General features: G+C 39.4%; 1 protein-coding gene across 1 annotated transcript in view; it reads left to right on the top strand.

Moving 5' to 3' along the window:
- Window positions 1-22,318, top strand: part of ZNHIT6 (zinc finger HIT-type containing 6) — a 34,805-nt gene that overhangs the window by 6,969 nt on the left and 5,518 nt on the right. The window contains exons 6-8 of the mRNA XM_063344027.1: window positions 7,163-7,231; window positions 8,031-8,111; window positions 8,616-8,696. Of these exons, the coding sequence (XP_063200097.1) occupies window positions 7,163-7,231; window positions 8,031-8,111; window positions 8,616-8,696 (231 nt within the window). The remainder of the gene's footprint in view (window positions 1-7,162; window positions 7,232-8,030; window positions 8,112-8,615; window positions 8,697-22,318) is intronic.

The following is a 22,318-nucleotide window of genomic DNA, read 5'->3' as shown; positions in this document are numbered from 1 at the left end:
TTTATTTGCTAAATTCATTGTTGTGCCAATGCTGGGCATCACATGGATTAGACTAACTTGTAATATTGAATATCTAGGTAATGGAGTGTCATTAGAAAGTAGGGTCTGAGTCCAGTTTCTGACCCCGTGGGACATCTGACTCAGAGATGGTTTAGGACACCTTATTCACAAATTACTTTTAATGTGCTGCTTCACCCTACCTTTCCTGTGGTACCATTGTTTTCCAGTAGAAGTGATAGTTCCCCTTCTGGACGCATGCTGCCATGGAGCTGGGGTGGCCTGCTGGGATAGGGAGCCTTTGGGAAAGGGGTGGAGAATGTGACTGGGTTGGGATGAGGGCTGGAGCAGGAACCGGGGAGCTCCGGCCAGCAGGTCAAACAGGAAGAGAGGTTGCAGCTCCGTGGCTCCGGGTTCCCTGGTGGGAGATGATGACAGCTGTGAGACGCTGAAACGGGGCAGTGCGGCTCCCTCAGCTCTGCAGCCTGCGCTGCCCTGCGCCTACCCTCCCTGCTGCTTGCACTGTCACGGGCATCTCCACCCAGCCACCCTCCTCCCTGCTCCACTCACAGCACCTCCCCGGCAAAATCCTTCTTACCTCGCATCCCCGCCAAGAGGGGCCAGAGGGCTACAAGTCTCCTCACCAGGGGAAGGCATGCCTGCAGCTTGGGAGCATTTGATCAGAGGATACATGTGGGAGAAGAAGGAATCTTTTTCATTATCTGCCGCCTTTGATTTAATTTGGAGAACAAAATGGGATTTGGGATTAGCATCAATTAAGAGATCATTAGTATTACAGAAGCTACTTTGAGGTGTACCCAAAACCCCTAAAATGTCAACTTTAATCCTTAGCTAGGTAGAGATAATTAAAATTAATTGTTTGAAGTGTTGCTGGTCTTGAGAATTTACCAAGGAGTTATCTGAGCTGGATTTTTGACTAATATTACGCTGTTAGAGCTGTTAAACTTGAATTTAGTTGTTACTTAGTACCTAGTTTTGCTTGCTTTCTAGGACCCATCCACATTAGTTCCCAGCCAAAGGAATGCTACTCTGAAGTGATCAGAGAGCAGGATGTTCAGTAAATCAGTAGCTTTTCAGAACATCCCCATGTGAAGATGAGTACTGAGCTCTCTACGTGAGATTATTTTTTTTCTTTTTTAGCAACTGAAATGTTTTATTCTCATAGTGAATCTGATGGTAATTTTGTGTACTAGCAGAAGCTGCAGAGGGGAATAGTTTTATTCTTTAAAGATTATTACAGTTTGGGTTGCTTGGTCGTGACAGCGTCCCTTTGATTTACACAGGACACTCAGTTCAAGCCCGGCATATGTGACTGTTGCAACACACATGGTTAGTAACATCTCCTGCTCTTGGGAGGCCCCTTGATGGAAGACCATATGTGTTACAAAGGAAGTGCACTTCAGTTTCTTCATTGATTGTCTTGCTGTTTACTGTAACTAGGAAACATGTGAACTTCCAGTAGAAATATTCCAGTTTTATTGTTTATATGTCAAATCCAGGAATTATCTTGATGGAAGTTTCAAGAAAACGGAGACATCCTCTTTTGTGTGCCATTCTTAGAAGTGCAACAAAGTCAATTTGGCACTAGGAACACAGTTTAGTGCGGCTGGAGGGGATGAAATCATCACACTTCTTCATGATCTCTTATTTGAAATTTTATTTTTTTAATCCTCAAGAGAATCCAGTTACTTACTTTGGCTGAATCTTCATTGCTTAAGAAAGTTGAGAAAGGCATTATTATCCAAAGGTGTAGGTACTGAATGCCCAGTATTTCAATTAAACTTTAGCGCATTATGTGAGAGTACTGGATATTGACAAATTAAAGGATAACTGGTCCTTCATTAAACTCCTTTAGGTCCTTTTCATCTCTTTTATCCATTCAAAATAACATAGACAGGAAATACTACAGTATTTGCACTTTGGTATAAGATGTCCTGTATAATATTTTTAAAACATTTTAAGAATATTAGTTTCTAAATAGAAACAAAATCGTCAGTGAATCACTGTCTTTGAGAGGTTGTCACTGAAGTACTTCTGCAGAGCCAGAACTGCAGTTGGTATCTTAAAATGTGATGAATTTGGAATTTTTTATCAATATATATTTTATTTTATGTATATATACGTACACATTTTGAAAGGTTTTATATGCATAAAACCTACTGCAATCTAGGTGAAATTTATGAGATGTTTCTTAGATGTTTTAAGAAATACGTAAATGTTGGACTCTTGTGAAAATGTGCCAAGTCACTTAACTGGCATGTCCGAGTCCCAGAATCCTTTTTAGACCTGTCCTTTAATTCCCAGCAGCTGTAGTGCCTACACCCGCAGTACTTAGAGCATCTTCCAAGGTACTGCCTTAACTATAAAAGATGGTGAGACTTCTTGCAGTTGTCCTGAGAGCTAGCTGAAGGTGACAGCCACTTTGTATACTCTGCTGCTTGTTTTGTAACATCAGAAATAAAAATCTTTCCATTGCTGCTGTGAAAAAATTAAAAATCATTTACATGAAGTTTGGTGAAAACTACAGTTTATTATAGAAAATATATATTATTTTTTTTTTTTAAGTTTTAGGAGAGATGAAAGGGAGACAGTTACTTTGCTTTAGAAGAACAGCAATTGCAAAACAGTCTGTGCACTTCTGAATGTAATTCGCAGCTACATCTCACGCAGGGGAAGAGGTGCTTGGCTCCTCTTTTTCCCTCTGATCAGTTTCCATGCTTCTGAAGTAGCCGGAATAGGATGTTGAAGCCAAGCAATGCAGGGATGGGCTATGATGATGCTTTTACTGACATCAAGGATGTGCTTGTGCCTCATCCAGATCTCTGCCTTTTGGTAGTTTTATAGTCAGTGCCTTGGTATTCAAGAAAACCGTGGAGTGGCGTTCTGTGGCAGGCGAGCGGCATGGAACACTTCATGCAGCGAGCTGTTACTCAACTGCAGATGACTTACCCGATTAAGCATTTTCATTTAGAAAATGAACATAGTACATGTCAGTTGTAGTTGAAGGAAATGCTAACCCAGTGAGCCATAATGGAAAATGAAGTCAGTGAGATGTGGAGCCAGGATGTCTAATTTTAATCAGAACTTGTTGTGAAGCAGCTTTGATAGCATCTACAGTTAACATCAAGTTCTCTAACCGGGCAGAGATTGGTGATGGTGAGGGATACTTCACTTTAATAGCAGGCATCCAGCAAGTTGTTTTTCAAGACTTCGTTATACAGTGAAGAATATGAGGCTATTCCAATTCTAGGCTTCTTTTTTCCTTGGCTCCTTCTACCCACTTCTTAATCTATTTTACCTCTTTCTGCTTGCCATTTACTTTCAGGCAAGAGTACTTTGAAGAGAAATGAAGTAATTAACTGCAGTATTGGTATTAGCATGCTGAAAAAAAAAAATCAACATTTCTGTTTTTCCAAAGTGAAGCTTTTTGACATGGAATGATCTTTTTAACTTTAGTTAAATAGCAGAAGCTCATAGGTCTTTCTGTGCACTATTCCATAGACTAAATTGTGCCTGGAAGGGGGAGGGAAGGCAAAAGTCTGTAAAGACCCCTCTTAAGCTGATTATACAGCTGCAGTGATGAACTGAGTCTGCCTCAGTGAGCCCACAGGGAACTGGTCTTGCATGTGAAATCAGAATGTGCCGCGTGACGACCGTTTCTGCAGACACATCAAGAGTATTCCTAAAAACAGGTAGCATATAGCTAAAAGTACTTCTGGAACACTTCTTTTTCGAGTGCCTGAGTTAGAGACAGCCATCTAGGCCACACGCATGTTTCTGTGAGCCGTGTCACAGTTTGTCTGTTTACACTTGTGAAAGGCAGATCTGCAGTACTCGTGATGCTTTGGCTGTCTTGGTTTAAAAAATTGACAGAAAGTCCCCATCACAGAAAGAGTTGGTCATTTAGAGTAGATAAACGTGGCCTGTTTGAAAAAACTGTGGAAGATCATGAGTTAAATGAAAAAATGCTACAAAACCTCATTTTAGTTGATAATGAATAACAAAACCCTCAGGTTTTTTTAAGTGGTTTAATAAACGTGCCCATCATTAGTGTTTTGTGCAGCTAATGATGGTGACCCTATTTCTATGTCTAAAGATTACCAACTGTTACTAAAATCTCCTTGTGAAAATGGCTTGAATTAATACCATGCCATGTTAAATGCCAGATATTAACGTATGTCTGAGAGAGGAATCACAAGCTTGTTAATTGCAAATTAATTGAATTGGTTCCATAACCCTATTGATATTCCAGTTTGCTCTATGTGTACGGTAGCGTTGATGCTTCCTTAGAATCATAGAATGGTTAGAGTTGGAAGAGACCCCAATGATCATCCAGTTCCAACCCCCTGCCCTGGGCAGGGACACCTCTCACTAGACCAGGCTGCGCAAAGCCCCATCCAGCCTGGCCTTGAACACTTCCAGGGATGAGGCATCCACGACTTCTCTGGGCAGCCTGTTCCAGTGCCTCACCACCCTCGCAGTAAAGAATTTCTTCCTGATATCCAATCTAAATCTCCCCTTTTTCAGATTAAAACCGTCACCCCTTGTCCTATCACTACAATCCCTGACAAAGAGTCCCTCACCATGTTTCCTGTAGGACCCCCTTAGGTGCTGGAAGGCTGCTACAAGGTCTGCCTGGAGCCTTCTCTTCTCTAGGCTGAACAACCCCAGCTCTGCCAGCCTGTCCTCATAGGAGAGGTGCTCCAGCCCTCTGATGATCTTCATGGCCCTCCACTGGACCCGCTCCAACAGGTCCGTGTCCTTATGCTGGTGGCGCTAAAGCTGGACGCAGTACTCCAGATGGGATCTCACCAGAGCAGAGTAGAAGGGCAGAATCACCTCCCTTGACCTGCTGGCCACACTTCTTTTGATGCAGCCCAGGATGCGGTTGGCTTTCTGTGCTGTGAGCACACATTGCCGGCTCCTGTTGACCTTCTGATCAGCCAACACCCCCAAGTCCTTTTCCTCAAGGCCGCTCTCAATCCATTCTCCGCCTGGCCTGTATTTGTGCTTGGGACTGCTCTGACCCATGTGCAGGACCTTGCACTCGGCCTTGTTGAACTTCAGAGGTTTTCATGGGCCCACCTCTCAAGGCTGTCCAGGTCCCTCTGGATGGCTTCCCCTCCCTCCAGGGTATCTACTGCACCACGCAGTTTGGTGTTGTTGGCAGACTTGCTGAGGGTGCACTCAATCCCACTCTCCCACTGCACTCAGTCCTTCAGCTGTCAAGGTGAAGAATTGCAAAACCGTGTTTTATTCATGTTGCAAAAAGCTTCTAAAATTCCACTCGCTGATTTTGAGTGATCTCAAAACCTTTTTTAATTTGATTGTTTCAGACAGTATCATACCAATATGCAAAATAGCATAAAATTCCTGAGGCAAGATACTATGTCAGCTTCTGGTTATATATGCCATGTAATTAATAATGTTTTCTGTGTTATCCTCCAGCTCTGGTCATACAATTTTCTCACCTCTCTCAGACCAGATTTGCTCTAACTTGAACTTCTAATTTAAGAAAGGCACTCTCATTCTCAGCTTTACCAAACATGAGCAGATAGAGGGGAAAAATCACAAGGCACGCTGCACAGCTCTGCTGAGTCACATGTTGCTTTGGTGATCTTGGCCTTCATTAGTTCTTTTTATTCTAATTATTAGCTCCTTGCAGCTAGGGTTCTTGCTTGCTGTTCTTGTGGTAAACAGTAACACTTCTGATTTTAGTTATACTACAGGAAGTATAGTTCAGCGGTAAAGCTCAGTTTTCTCCTAGGAATAACTAGGTAAGGGAATGATTAGTTATTTGATAGAGCACTTTTTATAAAGTACTTGCATTTAAAAATTGTTATCATAGTTAATTGAACTTATCAGCTAAGTTTACTGTTTTGCTACTGGATGCACGTACGCTTTGCAGCCAGCTAGAACCTGCTGGATACTATCATCTGCCTGATAAACAAATTAAACAGCATGTTGGAACAACGCTGTGTTTACTTGTAGTTCTAGTACCAGAATTCGCATAACCGATGGTGATTATCCTAGATATAATGATTCATAGGTCTTAAGTAGCGTTAAGAAAAATGAGGAGGGGTGTGTACCATTAGACGTTGCTGTACTTCACATAGGTGTCCGGCCTCTGATTTCTAAACGGCAGTAGTTCCCTCCTTCCTCTTCCAGACCTTTGCTGTTTCTCATGAGTGTAAAAGTCTGAACCAGAGCAAAGGGCCACGCGCCTGCCTTTTACACTGTGCTTTTGCTTAGGAGATTCTTTTAGAAAAATCTTATTACAGTCACCACACTGAATGGGAGAATTGTATCAGTGAGAGGAAAAATGCTTTGTCTTAAAGTCGGTATTGACTTCAGCAGCATTTCTGCAGATGAGTAAAAAGGCAAAAAGAGATTTCCTAATCTACTGAAGTATCGTCTAGGTAATACTACGTTTCCTAAGGTGATATTGCATGGGAACCGTGCTTCAGTAGCTTCTGTTCTCAGGCGTTAATGATGCTAGCTGGAAGGGAATGATGGCTCTTAAAACTAACGAACTGGAGAAAGGATCATGGCATCAATTTTATTCTCTACTGAAAGCTTCCTGATCTTTCTGTACAAAAACATTTATACTTTCTAATTTCTGTTATACATTTCATATCAAAATGCAGCTTCCCTCCCTGCCCATGGCACATTTTCTATTGAGGCCATCACTGCTGCGAAAAGCCGAGTCCCCTATTTTGTGTAGAGCCTGGCCTCAGCTGGGGCTTCTGGCTGTTACTGTTGCACAGGTTTGGCGATCTGTCCTGGGTGATATGCCAAAAAGCATTTTCCTTTTCTGAGATTAAAGGGCAGCTATACATATAGAAAGTCAGCTGGAAGATACTCCCTTTTAAAATGTGAAATGCTGTTGATCAGTAAACTGGTGACATCTTACCTGTATTTGTAAGGAACAGATTTTCATCACATGAGGACTTGAAATTTAGCAGGATCTGGGAGCACTATATCTTTCAAAGTGCCTCTTGGCTTCCCTGCATGCCCCTTTAACTCTTTGAAAATGCCATTCAAAATCATGACTCTATATTTTCTTCTGCACCCATGTCGTAGGCAAAAAACAAGTAGTAGTTACCAGTTAATGTTAAGTATATGCGTTTCTTTTTCTTTTCAGAGAGAAGAAGTTCTACTGGCATTTGAAGCTCGTATTTCCTCACTGTCATGCTGAATACACTTTAAAACGGTACAGAGCTTGAAAAACATATTTTTTTAAGTTTAAATTAGTCTGCTGAAATTGAACTGCAAAATATTTTGATCAGTTCTTATCATTTTCTATTATACAAAGTGAACTCAAATATTATTTTTAGTCTTAATTAGAAGGGCATTTAAATTGAAAAAAAATACTTAAAGTTGTGTAGTGCTTTCTTCTTTGAAAGCTAGTGGCCTTTCCAAATTGGGCAAAAGGTTTGATTGATAGTCCTTTTCTCTAAACAGAGCAGCTTGTATATTCGTGATAGCGATATCCCATACGCCTAACACATTCTGGTCTCATGGAGCAGATGTTCAGCAAGATTTGCCATCCCTCCTCGCCAGCACACTGGAGTTGACCTTCATATAGGATGAAATGGTTGCATTGTTCGCTTTGTAGAAAAGCCCACGAGCGCGTTTTGCAAAGGCCAAAAAACAAGCTTTTGTTGACAAATCTTTCTTCTTTTTTCCTAGCCTGAAGGGGCATGAGAAGTATGCTCTTGTCTACTTTTAGGGCTGTAGGAACAGCATGTTTCTGCTGCAGAGTTAGAAACTAGAGATAAGCATCTGTTTACTCCTCGTAGATGCCAGTGAAGTCCTAGTGTTGAAATGGAGATAAAGCTGTCAATTATCTATGCTGTATTGATACACATTCATGATTCTCCCATAAACTACTCAGTTGTGCCGCTGTACAGCATGCAAATATACAGCTTCCTCCAAGTGACTCAGATAATAGATTTCTGTGTACTTGTTGAACCGTGTCTTATCTATTTGATTTTTATCTTTGGTGAAAGGGTGCCTGATGATAAAACGCTTGCTGATATCCTTAAGCCGTACATTGATCCAGTGGAGTCAGATCCTGTAGTTTGTCAAAGGTGTGTATTGAATAACTTTTCTGCTTAGTTCATCTGATGTACTAATAAAATAAGTGAACAGTTCTGAATAAATGGCTTAAAGTGGCTGCACTTTCAGCATGCAGAGCTGAGTTCCCAGTCAGTAGTACATCTTTAATTCCTGTGATAAAAACCATCCTAACATTTAACCAACCAACTAACCCTGGAGAACAGCCACCAAATTTAGACCAGGAAAAGATTAAGAAATTGACTCATGGCATAGAGATCAAATAAAGCAACTGTAATTCTAAAAAATTAACCTCCGTGGGGGTGACAGTGAACCTTTTCTTTGCAGTAATTAAAAAAATATACTAGTAATTATAGCCCTAATTTACAGGAAATACGTACATGGCAATTATTGTCTTTATGAAGGAATACTTACTTTCAGTTGTTGACAAGCAAAAGATATCCATCTCCTGTGGATGGTAGGAAGGAGAGTCAAGGTACATCACTGTTTCTTCATCTTTGTTGCATGTTCTTTTTCAGATTAAAAATCTATACAGCATCTCCTCACTCCGATGTACGAATTTTAATGAAAATAGAAAACAGGAGACAAAACTCTGTCAGGTAAGGTGGTTCTTCCGTTTGTGTGCTTATTAATTAAAAATAACAAAAAGGATATGTTTCTTAGTCTTTAGTATTACAGATGGAGATTATATAATCTTATGGATGAAACTTCAGTGAGGAATTAGCGATTTTTAAAATGATTCAACAAAAATGTTATTTCTTTGTCTTTTATTAAGTCAACACTGAAATTTCTGTGCAATTACTGAGCAGTAAATTCAGCTGACTCAGACTCACACAATTGAAGAAGCTCGGGCACTCGGAGCTGCGTTGGTGGCAGAGCGAGTGTGCCGGTACCTGAGCTCCTTTGGCAGCAGTCCATGAAAATGGCGCAGTGTCTGCAGCAAAGACAGGTTTGTGTTAAAATGCTAAATTACTGTATTGACCAGCAGAACTGTAGGCATACGTTCCCTTTTGCAAGTTCCTCTGTGGATATGTTAACCTCCCCGAGAGACTTGAAGTGATAGTTGAAGAGAGCTGTATTTGAAATAACACATTTTTCTCAAAGCTACTAGCTTATCACTCTTCATGTTGCCATACTTCTGGGTGTGGGCTTTTAAGTCTCCAGAATTCAGAGTTGTGCAGAATTGTTTTCTTTGTTTCCAGAACAGGCAATAATCTTGAACTTCAAAATTAGACTTTCAAGAAATAATTTTTATTGGTATAAATACCATTTTGAACACTCCACCCTGTTGTCATTGTTACTGAAAAGGATATGTACCAGCTTAGTGTCACAGCTTATTGTGGTTGACCAGTGATTCCTACTTAGGGTTTTTAAAGTACATTCTTTTCTTCAAATGTAACAAATGTAAATAATATGCTTCCCTGAAGCATGGTATATTATTTCTAAGGGAGAAAAAAAGGTATATTGAAAGAATTTTAGTTGTAACGGAGCTTCCTGTTTGTGCTGTATTTTTTTGCAACAAATACTATTCAGAAATGTGTAACGTACTTAGAAATTCAAGCTCCAAACTCTTCATGGTTTTGATTTTTTAATTATTTTTTTTTGTCTTTGCAATTGTTACTTGAAATATGGTTGTAACATTTGCCATCAGAGTTGTCAGGGTTTGAGTGAAATGTCAGGACTGATTTCTCCTTATAGAGTCATAGAATCGCCTAGGTTGGAAGGGACCTTTCAGATCATCGAGTGCAACCATCAACCTAACACTGGCAAAAACCATCACTGTGAATGGCCAAATTCTGTGTGTTTAGGGGTAAAATTTAGGAATGCTGGTGTTGTGAGCTACCCTGGAAGGTTCATTGCAGAAGCACCTGGGCAGATGAAGTTTTCTCCGTTCTCTGTCTCTACTGTATTTCCCAGTGCTCCATGAGGGGCTGTTCAGCACAGGCATTTTAGCCATACAGGTTGAATAACAAATGCTGCACCCATTTAATGAAGCCTTTCTAGAGCTCAGCTCTGGGACGTGAGATGAGAAACAATTTCCCATTTTAAAAATATTTTTAGCAGACTTTTTCTGCTCATCTGTTAATAGTAGTACTCAGGACAGATTCCCAGTGTATGAACAACCTCTGTCCCCATCTCAAGTAATTAACTCAAGTTAATGCAGCAAAAACTGAAAATGATTCAGTATGTTACTGCTGTACGTCTTTGTGATTGGAAAGGCAGTATTCCAGCAACTATATTGAATATTCATTTGTATTTTAAAAATATAGTAATGTATACACAGGTGGATTTTTCCCTGCTATTTTAGTGCTTGAATTTTCAAATTTCTTTTTTTAGAAAGGAATTAAAAATTGCTTTTGCAGTAGCAGGTAAAGTTCACCCTTTAATCTTTTGAAGTAGGGTATGTAAATTGTGTAGAAGGCTTGGGAAAGAAACCAATTTAATATCAAAGTGGACCATTTCTTTTGCTCATCCATTTCTTTTGTTGTGAACCATTTTCGTCTTCTGAAATCTGTGTAGTGCTTCTTACCTCACAGATTTGTTAGAGAGAATTCTTTTTCATGAAGCTTTTTAGAAGAGTCTCAGGACTCATGCCACGCTTAAACATCCTTAAGTTTGAGCCTCATCTGTACTTCAGAATCAGCTATGTTGGTTGATACTAAACTCACAGTAATTAGGATTTATTCCACTTAGAGAATGTAAAGTTTAAAAAGAACTGTAGAAGGTTAAAATAGAAAAGCTTTTTGACTTGAGGAATGCAGCTCCTCACGTGGAAATTATGTGAATCTTTTGATATAATTTGGTGGAGCAGGCCCAGCTGTGGCAGTGCAGACAGGTTAAGGAAGCAGCACATTGAAAGAAAATTCCACTTCTGAAAGGAAAGAACAAAGTTCATTTGAAATGATGGGACTGCTGTGTCATCAGAAAAGCATCTTCTGTGGACATAAGCTGTCTCTGCCAGCAGGCGCTCTCGGTGCCGTGATGCCAGTGTAGCAGTTGTGACAAAGGTTCTGTAAGGGAATTTAGATTTTTACTGTAGTTGCATTACAGTTAAGTAAGAGAGAATTTATTTTGAGTTCTTCTCCTTTCGGTTCCCCCCACCTCAAATAAACTAATTTTAGGTTTATGGCTGTCATTGTATAAATCAACACCTGGCATTGCAGTGGAAGTACTGGCGATTGAAACAGGACCAGGCTGCTGCTTAGTGGTGTCCGGCAGCGTGGAACAAAAGCTAAGCACAGACGGAGCTCTCACACGTTTCTTTATCCACATTTCTTTAACAGCGGGGAGCTGTTAACTGCTGGTTTGTGTAGCCTTGAGTGCCACTGTCAGCTCAGAGTAATTTCCCATTCTGTGCCACCTCATTCTGCGTGATTTTAGGCTGTTTGTCCCTGTTTGGCAAAATCCTCTTCCGTCACTCTCTGGGCAGACCGGAGGAGTAGGATTGGTGTAGTCTACTCATACATGCAAGTCTACATGCATGTTGTGTTATCCAAAACTTCCCCTTTGCCCACGAGATAAATTCCTTCCCCGCGAGCACTAGATAATAGAAAGGCTGTAAATATACATTGTTGAATCGGATGTTGTTTTTAGGCTTAGCAGAACCTTTTGAAAAAAATACTTTTCATAGTTACAATTACGTATTGTTGAGGAAGTGCAGTGGTATTTCAGAGAATATCTAGGCAGGATTATTATGGGTTATAAAATGTTAGTCTTCTAGTTTGAAGATAAGTACGTTACAGAAGGATTTTAGTATTTCCTGCAATTGTTTATGAAACAGGAGTTTGTGGTTTAGTTTTGGCTGTTTTCTGTGTTTCACAGCAAATGGCCCTTTTAGTTTGAAGGTCCTTTGCAGAATGCTTCAAATTTTTTGGTTTTTCTTTTTTTCTTCCTCCAGAAATATAAATTAGCCATGTAGTACAGATTTCTGCTTCCTCACAGGAGTTCTGCAGAACTTCAGAAAGAAACTGGATAAACCCACTGGTGCGCAGACATCGTGGATGGCTGCCAAACAACGTGGTGCTTGCTTTCTTCCTCCTCAGTGCCTTTTATCATCAGTGGTGACAGTTCTTAGGGAACTTTGTGATAAGCTCTTATTTCTGTCTTCTCTAAAACTAGCTTGTAAGAACTGCTTTCAGTATGAATTGGTAGCGCTCCACAATTACTTGGGAGTAACCTAAAGCATAATCTCTCCTCATATCCTCCCCTCCTTACCTGGCACCTCCCGCTTTTTAACGCTGTAACTGTTACACCACTTGATAGTCTTCTCATTAACTGCACTTAACTTTATAAGGAATCTTGTGAAGGAGGGTTTAAACAAACAAGTGTTACGCAACTCTTCTTCCTTTCAAACCTTGGTTTGGAAAAAATCTGCGTTTGAATGGGTTATAATAGTTTTCCGTTTTGTGGTGCTTGTCTCTATCACCTGTTATGCAATATTTAGTTGGTGGTTGGTGTCCATTCTCTCCTCGGCTGTAACTATTCCAAGAAAGGTTTAACTGCTGCCTCTTGGATGATTTTTACAGTCTACATTCTTTTATAAAGTAGTCTTTTCTTTCTTCAGGATAAATTAGTGCCCTGACTGTCTTCAGTCCTTTATTTGGGATGCCTTCAAAGTGACTTCATATGGTAAGAGTATTGCTTTTTCCACTAAGGAAAGGAAAGATGCAACTGCCAAATTATACAATCTGGTTTGGGAAATACACCTTCTTATTTTCCTGAAAATTGCCTTATTAGGCTTTGTGTAACAAAAAAACCAAAAAACCAAACAACCAACGCCCCCAAAAAAAGAATTCCTAAATCCAGCAGACCCTTGATATTTGTTATAAGTTAATGGTCAGAGTTGGTTTTTTCATAACTGCAGATATTTAATGAAAATTATTTACTCATCCTCGTCGTATAAGATGATCTTATTTCTAGAAGAGAAATAGCTGCAACAGACTTGTTTTACAGGAGGTATTGTAATTTAAGAGACAATTAATTAAATAAATCTTAATGAGGTTAAACCACACAAACGGAAGATCTCTCTTACTGGTTCAGTGACATCTTGCATGAATCTAGTTTAGATAGTGACCTGTCTTTAATCACATGTGTTTAGTTTAATGGAATTAAAAAATAATGCTTTCTTGAACATCAATGTTAGGTCTTTTATATAGTGATTTTTTTTTTTGCCTGTTAATATATTCAGAATGGCATGTGAACACTGTTTCTGAATAAGTCATTGTAGAAGATTTTTGGTATTTGAAGATACCAGTAGGCACTGACAGAATATTTAGGTGATTGCAAAATTTAGTCTGGTTGGCCTTAAAAGCTTTGCAAAGCCCACTGCTTTCAATGGACCATATCCTTTAAGGAGCTGGAGTACAAAGCAATACCAGACTGTATCCTGTAGCTTTCCTGTTGTAAAACTGCCACACCATACAGGGTTGTGTATAGAATCAGTTGTAGCATTGTTTTTTTAATAGTGGTAATACTGGTGCAGCTCATGCTTCAATTACTCAGAAAGCCAAAAATATCAAAAGCATTTTTTTGCCAGTTCCAACATGAAGGGGCTTCTTGCTCTCTGTGGTGACTTTGGCTGGTGCACATGAGAATACTGGCATGTTTGCCACTTAATTCTTGTGGACCACAGGGAAGAAAATCTGCTAAACAAGTACCAGAGGTGGTTCTCTACTTAATGCTGTTGCTTTATGGTGGTGAACACTTATTTTGCTTTAACTGATCCAGTGCAGTTGCTTCCCAGAAGGCTGGATGATGTTAGTAATTTTGGAGCGCTTCCCTGTCTCAAGATCAGCTGGCAGAAATGAGAGTTATTTCCTTGGATGACTGAGTTCTGTGCTCAAAGAGAATTTTCTTTTGTAGTCTATTGTTTTTAAATAACCAAGGGTTAGATCACATTAGTAGGTTGCAGTAGTCACAGTAATAGATTTAGGAAGATGAAGTAAGTTTTTTGCATTAGTGTGTGCAAAGATGCCAACAGACTTTTAGAAAACTGTCTTGGAATTCAAAGAGTAATATAAATATAATGGAACTAAATCTTTTTAAATGTAGTATTTATATTGGATTACTTATTTTCCTGTCATTAAAAACATCTATTATATATCTATTTTGTCAGTGATTTTAAGATTATCAAAAACTGTTATGTTTAAATACGTTGCAGATAGCCTCAAATATTGATAGTGTTAGTGTTTTCCTTAATTTTTCATACCTTCTTCCTACGGCACTTCCTTCTGCATTATCATTTGTTAATAACTTAATGTAAAACTAACAGAGCTTAGAGTCTTTGCTTTCTGCTTTTCAAACATTATTCAGTCGCTTTTAAAAAATCACTGCTATTAGTGTGGTGCATGGATCAGTTCTTTTAATCATCATATTACAACCTCATTTCAAAAGTACTACTTCATCTAGCAAAACAAATATGCTGGAATTGGCACGTTGCAAGCGTTGTTTCCTCCTCTGCGTTTTCTACCGATGTTGAAAAGTGTGGGGTGGTTTATTTAAGATTCTGTAGCCTTACTTAGGAAGCAATTTCTCTTCACGTTTGTGTAGTACGTGGTATACATGAGACAGGAATTAAGGATACAAATCCCTGACTGAACTGCTGGCCTTGGCATGAGTTGGAACAGACCCCAAGCTGGCTTTAGCCTGTGCCAGCAGAAGATTGACAGTAGAATTCATTACTCCTCTCTAGCTCGCAGCAGCTGGCACAAAAGCAGCTCTGCCAGCTTTACAAAAGCAGGGAGCTAGCTTACAATAGTCATTCTTCGGTGCACAACTGTAGTCAGGCTCCGGCGACTTTGTACTGTTCAAGGGGAAACGGAATTTGGTCTGCAGTCTGTTTCTTAAACACAGCGCTCCTGTGTATACTCGCGGCTGTTTCTTCCCAGAGTGTTAGGTTTTGTTTTGTGGGTTTTTTAATTTGCAGCTTTTCTTACCAAATACTTTGCTACGTTTTCTTGTAGATCATTTCAGGCTTTCTAGTTTTGTTACTGCAGCCATTTCAGTGTCATTTTTCACTTGCTCCTTCTTATCTGAACATCAGTCTCTCTGCTGACAAAAGTGATGCAGAGCACCAGATGCCAGGATACACGGCTTTTACTGTAAAAAACAGTCACTTTTCCTTCCGTATCCACTTAGGTTTTTCATTGAAATCCTGTATTACACAACGTAGATGAGAAGCAGAAAACTAGTCATTGCTGAGTATAAGAAGTATGTATGATCTGAATCTGTAGCATGCATAGCTAAATGTTTATGATGTCTGACTACAATTACTTGACCTTTGAGAAGATTTTTGGGATGATTCCAAAAAAACCCAGAGTTTGTCCATCTTACTATCTTGAGCAATCATTCATTTTTTTTCTTGAAAGGGATTCTTTCATGAACCAGTAGGCGCCTGTTTTTTAAAGTAACAATCCTGCATTTTGTAACCCATCCTGAATTCTTTTGGATGAACTGTTTTATAATTAATGGTATTGCATTAGGATTTCTGGAGTGTCCCAGCTAGAGAGTTGGTGACTGAGATATCTATTGCACAAAGATTTATTTGAAGTTGTAGCCTCCACTCCAAAATTCTGCAGTCTGTGTTGCAGCAAGTTAGATCCAGACCACTTATGGAGGAGGAATATGTGAGTAAGTAGAGAGGTGGAGGAGGAGATAGGAATAAAACTGTTAGTGTTTGCTTCAGCCAGTGTTTTGTCCTGCCTGGTCATCTAGTGGTGTTCTGTAAGCACCACAGGTAGACCCGAAGACCTTCAGATTTGCAAAGCAGGTAGGCAGACCTCGAATTCTAAAACATAAATAAAACTGTACACAGTAGCCTCTTTTCTGCATCATAATTGGGCTTGAAGCATGGGAGCAGCATATGCATAGGCAGATTTTCTCTCCTCTCTCTGAGGAAGTGTGCGTCTAGGAAAGGCTGTTTCAAGAACAAATCTTGCAGTTTGCTCAGCCTGACATCTCTCCTTGCCTGGGTGTATGTAACATAGTATGGAAAATGCCTTCATGGAAGTCCATGTACTATGTAGCATGCACACATAAGGCAGACTTGAAGGCAAAAAGACAGGCCATGAAGCCCAAGAAAAGACCGCAGTTGGAAAAAAACCCTGTTGAATAATCTGTTGTCCCTGGGCTGGGGGAAGGAGCTGGTAAAAATGGGCTGTAGGGCAGAAATAATGTCTGGACCATTTGCCCTATTCAGGTCTAGCATAAGTGTCGTGAGATGTATTGAGGGGTTTAATTCAAGTGTATCCATCTGGGTTGCTGTTAAAATATTTTTCTGAAGGAAAAAGAGGGTTTGTTGCTAGTTTCTTGGAAGAAAAAGACACAGTGTCTTTAAAGGTAGCCGAGTTGCTCAGTTTTTGGGACCAGACAGCACGGGGAGCCTGGACGAAGAGCCTTCTAGGAGGAAGGATAAAAACTCGTTGGCATTTGAGGGCAGTTACAGTGATAGGCGGAACTTGGAAGCTGCAGCGCTGCGAAACATGGCAGTGTAACCATCAGCGTTTTCACAAAGGCGGAGTAGAAGAGAACCTCTTCGTGTTCCAGTCAGGAAGGAGAAAACCTGTTGTTTCCTCCTGATGCTGCCAAAGGGGAATCCCTCTGGTTTTTTCTCTTTCTTGACGGAAATGATCTAGGGATGATTGTTTCGACCTCGCCAAGGAGGGAATTGACCTTCCTGCTTGTTTGCCAAGAAAATAGTTTGTTTATTTCATAGCTTTTCCTTTTCGTTGTAAAGCATTAGTAACCCCTTAATGGAAGGTTTATGGCACTGTGATTCTGCTGTATAAATTTGTGGATATGTTTCCACCGTTTAGTACAGAGTGTTAGAGGTATGCAGGCTATCTCCATACGAGCTAAATTTGGAAGTTAGAATTTGCAATGTAGGGATACAAAACTACAGAAGTATCAATTCTTCCTGTTCCTGAAGTGGAGGTTCATTAGATTAACCCAAGTGTAATAACAAAAGTGTTGCCAATTTACAAGGATAATTTCTCATCAGTTTTATATTTCTGTTTATTTTATCAGTGCACTGCTTACTTATGTTAATTTAAGTCATCAAATGAGATCTGACCTATTATTTTTCTGAATTTGATGTATTTTTTCACTGCATCCTTTGGTATTCCTTGGTATACCCCCACCTCTAAAATTATTTACAGTGATGTTTCATGAGTCTGTGTAACAGAAGTACTGTAATTAAAGTAGACTCATGACATTTGCTTTTTCTCTGTGATCATGCCAGTATTTTTTTAATGGTACAAGTTACATATTTTGGCTTCCCTGCATTTTTGGGGAGCCAACCACAGCTTTCACTTGTGCTTTCACTTTAGCTTCACTAAAGATGCCACTAATATCTTTTCGGTTTCTGAAACTTCAGGCATTCATCTTCAGTAGGCAACACACTCTCTTTTTAATAACTTCTCTCTTGTGAAGCTTCATATTCCCTTTAGGCCTTCTGGCTATCATTAACTCATTAGGCTGTTTTGTTTCTTTATCTCAGTCATATAGTAGCCTTATATGATTGTGGTATCCCCTTTTTCAGTTTGCTCTATATCACTTACAGATTGGTAAACCTTGAGCTTTTGAGCAGTTTGTAAAGCTGCCTGGCTTCACAAAGTAAGTAATTTCCTGTATGTGTAAAGGACTATTGCTGTGATGCACTTGAATTATTGCATCTTTACTCGATGCTGGATTTTGTTACTAATTTTCATGATGTCTTATGAGATGGGGAAAGTATTTGCTTTCTTGAAATTCAGTATCACTTCTGTATTCTTTGAATCAAATTCTACCAAATCCAAGAAACTGACATTTGTTTGTTTCACATTTTCCTTCTGTTTTGTTGTACTTTTCCCTATGACTAAAAGACGCAGAATGGTTTGTACTTCAGTTAATCTCTAGATCATTATTGTGCATCCTGAATCCTTTTACCACGTCCCTCTTAATGCTCAGTCCACTAAATTGTTGCAGCAGATGCCTTATCGGCTTTATGGGTTTTGCCATCAATTGATATCTTTTTCCATGATTGTTATTAAACAACTTTTACTGTGTTTTTTCTTTTTGTGCAATTGCCTCATTCTCAAGAAGTTTAAACAAGGACAGCCTTTGTGCATCTACAGTGACATGCTTCTACAGTGACATACTTCTAGCCTTATTTTGCTTATCTCTTCTTTCCATTAACTGTTTTGTATATTTTCTAGGGTAAAAGTGAACAAACCATTAAATCTTTCTGGACATCTACTACTGTGCCAAAGAATTTAGGTGACAATTTGTGTTCCTACTGTCTTCACCTGAGTATTACTTTTTTTTTTTTTTTCTTCTTGGATGTTTTAACTCCCTGAAATATCTTTGTAAGAGGAGGGGGTTTGTATTTTTTTTCCATTTTACACTTAAGTTTTCAGTAGTTCTTAAATTTCCCTAGTGGGAAGGGCCTCATATAGCCTGGAGAAGAAAGGAGACCTCAGTTTTTACAGCTTTTCTTAACATCGTCTTTGTTTGAGGATGATCTGTGGCTGAAATATGGCGAAGCGTTGCTTGAGATGGGGACTTGGAAAGGGGTTGGCCGGGCATCTGCTCTGTATTGCTGTAGATTTGAGCTGTGCGGGTATCAACAGAGTGGAGAGGTTAGTGAACATTTGTTGAGGCAAATTATGGAGGTCCTAAACTGAGAGAAAAACCATAGGCCAAGAGCGGAAGGAGGATCTGGCAGGTTTTAAAATATTTGTGTAAACTGTGGTATAATTTTTTTTCATATTAAAGTATAAACTTGAACTTTGTTCCCATCCCCCGTCATTAAAAGCGTTCAAGCAGAGTAGTCTTCCATATTGTTCAGCTGTTGATAAGAGTTAGTTACGAGGGAAGTGTTACGGCAAATCATTTCCTTTTTTTGTTTCTAAGGTCTCTGCTTTTTTGCTCATTGAATTTTCCAGGTTTTTTACGCATATGGACTAAGAAAAATCACTGTGTTCCAGATTTTTAGACTGTCAAAATTCTAGTGACAAAGTTCAATATAAAAAAGGCATATAGTTTTAATACATTTAGTTTACTTTCTGCCATATAACTTTCCTTTAATACCTAATTCAGGAGTGCATTTCACTACTTCCTTGTTCACCAAATCATAACCACACGAAGAGGTTATTCACCACTTAGGAATGAAAGTCGCATCTGTTAGTTATTATTTTTGCTGGGCTGCAGAACTAGTGCTTGGGAGAGACTTCAAATGTTGTGCCCAATCTTTGCAGATACCTAGGAAATGCTACCCTCTTTTGTTTAAGGGGAGGGGAAAAAGAAAAATCTTCATTCATCCCATAAATTAGAAGAAGTTGGATTGTGGATTTTTAGGACTAGGCCCCAAATAGATAGCATTATTTATTGTATCTGAATTACGCCAAGTAAATACCTCGAGGTTTCCACTTGGTTCTGGGAAGAGAAATCATCTTTGTTTAAAATATGCGCAAAGGTTTTAGTTGATAGGGCTCACAGGAAAATTATGAACATCATTATACAAATATGTATTTCAGTGATATTTGGAATTATTTAGATGGTTAAAACTTGTCTGCTTTCTTTTCAGTGTCTGGCAGACTAAACTAAAGAAATAACATGGTTACAATTTATCTTTAATTCCAGATTGCAGATTTTTCTTTATTAGTATTAAAATCAAAGTTCCTGTAGATGACATTCAGGAAAACCTGATCAGCAGGGAATTTCCTGCTGTCTGAATTCGTGGAGACAAGTTACGCCACTGCGATGATAGCCACGGGCTCCATTTGAGGGGAGCTGCTTGTGATGCAGTGACCTAATGCAGCATTCCTGCCTGTGGGAGACAGATTAGGAGACTGAATTGTTGAATTCCTGGAAGGTGGTGGAATAACTATAGATAGTGAACCTATCCTTTGCAGAAACTCATAGATGCTATCAGAAGCGCAGAGCCACATGAGTTTCAGCGTTTTGTGAAAGGTAACAAAGCCATTCGTAGAACAAATGTAATAGATTATATGGGAACTGATGTGGGATTGCTGAATCTTGTTAAATTTTCTAAATTGTCACAATTTTTGTAGGCTTTTAAAATGCCTGCTGGCAGGCAACTTTTATTTAATTTTTGTCCTCTAAAAAGCAGTTATTGTTATTTCATTCCAGCTAAAATCAAAAGCTGATGTCTGCCAAGATTGTCTCTTTCTGGTCCTTACAAATGGAATCATCTTATTAAGAAGAAATCCAGGCTTATTTTTTGCTTCGTGACATGGACATAAAGCTTTGCTTGGGGCAAGAAAATAATCAGGAAAGTATATTATTAGATGGTGGGAGTTGGAGAAGGAGGCTGAGGGAATGTACGGAAGAGAGAGAGACACTATGTGGGAAGTAAGTACCAGGGATGAAAGAAGATTCAGAGAGAGGGGTGCAAAAAGAAGTCCCACCAAATACAGGGATGGGGAAGCCGTAGTGCAGACAATTTGTATGAACTGGGCAGTGGGAGAAAAGAGAAAGCAGGGGGAGAGTTTAGAAGAAAGACGTGAAGATGGGGAATTAAGGGTGGTCAGTTTGTTCAGAGCCAGGCTTATCTTCAAATCCATCCTGTCACGCAGGGCTGAGGGAGCTCGTTTAGGATGACAGCCTCAGTTAAGTTGGTTCCTGTGACTGGCCCTGGAGCGTGGAAGAGTCCGAGTGAAAGGGCGGGCGTACATTGATCGTCAGTTATCTTACTGGCCTGTGTCTTGAAATACCCAGGGAAGGAAGGGCCTGAAGGTTTTAGCCTGTTTTGGGTTCTTACTGAGAAGGTTACACAGCCCCAGTGATACAGGACAAGTAGGTAAAAATGGTGATAAAAGAATATCTGGTAATGTCTGACTACCAGGTTCTCCCTGCTCCATCCCCTACCTGTGGTGAGACCACTTCCCTGCAAATTCATGGCAGGACCTACATTCCAGCATTACCCTACATCCCCAGCTTATCCTGATGAATAATCAGTACAGGAAGTTATAAGACTTGTAAAATTGCCATTTTGTTTCATTTTTAGTTTTTCTCCAAACAGGTCTAGCCTTTTCATAAGTAAAAATTGAAATTGGATGCATATTTAGGTTTCTGGAAAAGCCTTACAGGGCAGTCATCTGTGTTGTTCATCTTCTGGTGTATGGTTTTTACTCCACTTCTGGGATAAAATTGGGAAGGTTTTTATCATGACAAAGTCATTCAGAGAGAACCTGAAAAATCAGTCTTGCTCAAGAGCCATCCTGTATTAGACTTCAGAATTGAGTGACAAGTATTAGTTTTCTTTTGAGGTCTTTTAAGCTTGCACAGCCGAGGAAGAGGTTGGCAGGTGGATTAGCAGAAAACCTCAACTTGCACTTGTGTATAAAGTAGGGAATGTGGAGGATTGAGGTCTTTTGGATAGCGGAGACAATAACAGCAAAGTTTAAAAAAGAGAAGCATTAACCTCCTGTGTTACATTCTCCCTGAAGTTTACAGCCCACATTATGCACTAAAAATTTGGATGTTTTCTCTGTCACTGTCAACCAATAAAATTTACTTTAAAAACAAAAAAGATAAAGCTCTGACTCGGTGATCTAACACTTCAGTAATCTACTATCATAAAATAGTTTTAAGTACAAATGTTTTATCTTCTGCCAAGCTGGACGCTAGAGATGTTTTGTCTAAAACATGAGATAATGGAAAGTGTATTGTGGCATGTGAATTGCTTTAGCCTCTTGGTGGTAAATGTTTGCTTAACCAGAAAAGAATGTGTTGAGGTCCTTGCCAAAGGAAAGGTATTGTCGTACTTTGCATTTAGAGTCCTGTAAATAAAGCAGTAAATATGTTTCTGTTCATGTGTGTCAATCCACAAGTTACGAATGCATTCATTCAATAAGAAATGTAATATACTGTTATCCCTTTTAAAGGGTTTCAGTAAGAAAGAGGTCATAATTACTTTTGGTTGAGAGAAACATGAAACCAAATATTTTCATGATGATTGAAGTTGAATATGAGAAATAGCTTTTGCTCAAACTAAGTTTCCCTTAAATCCCAAGAATTCAAATCCCGTTTTACCTTCAATATTCTTCTTGTCTGCTGACTCCTCTGATGTACAGTTCTTAATCACACATTACTGTAAATCATAAAGTATATAACTTTCTTCACCCATCCAGTGTTGGTTTTGGCAAAAGAAAACCCAACTGCATAATATGTTAATGATCAGAGAAAGCAGAGCAGCTATGGGAAATACTCCACTTGCTGC

The sequence above is a fragment of the Chroicocephalus ridibundus genome, chromosome 8 (genome assembly GCF_963924245.1).
Source record: "Chroicocephalus ridibundus chromosome 8, bChrRid1.1, whole genome shotgun sequence".
Taxonomy (NCBI): domain Eukaryota; kingdom Metazoa; phylum Chordata; class Aves; order Charadriiformes; family Laridae; genus Chroicocephalus; species Chroicocephalus ridibundus.
This window is presented reverse-complemented; position numbering and strand designations above follow the sequence as displayed.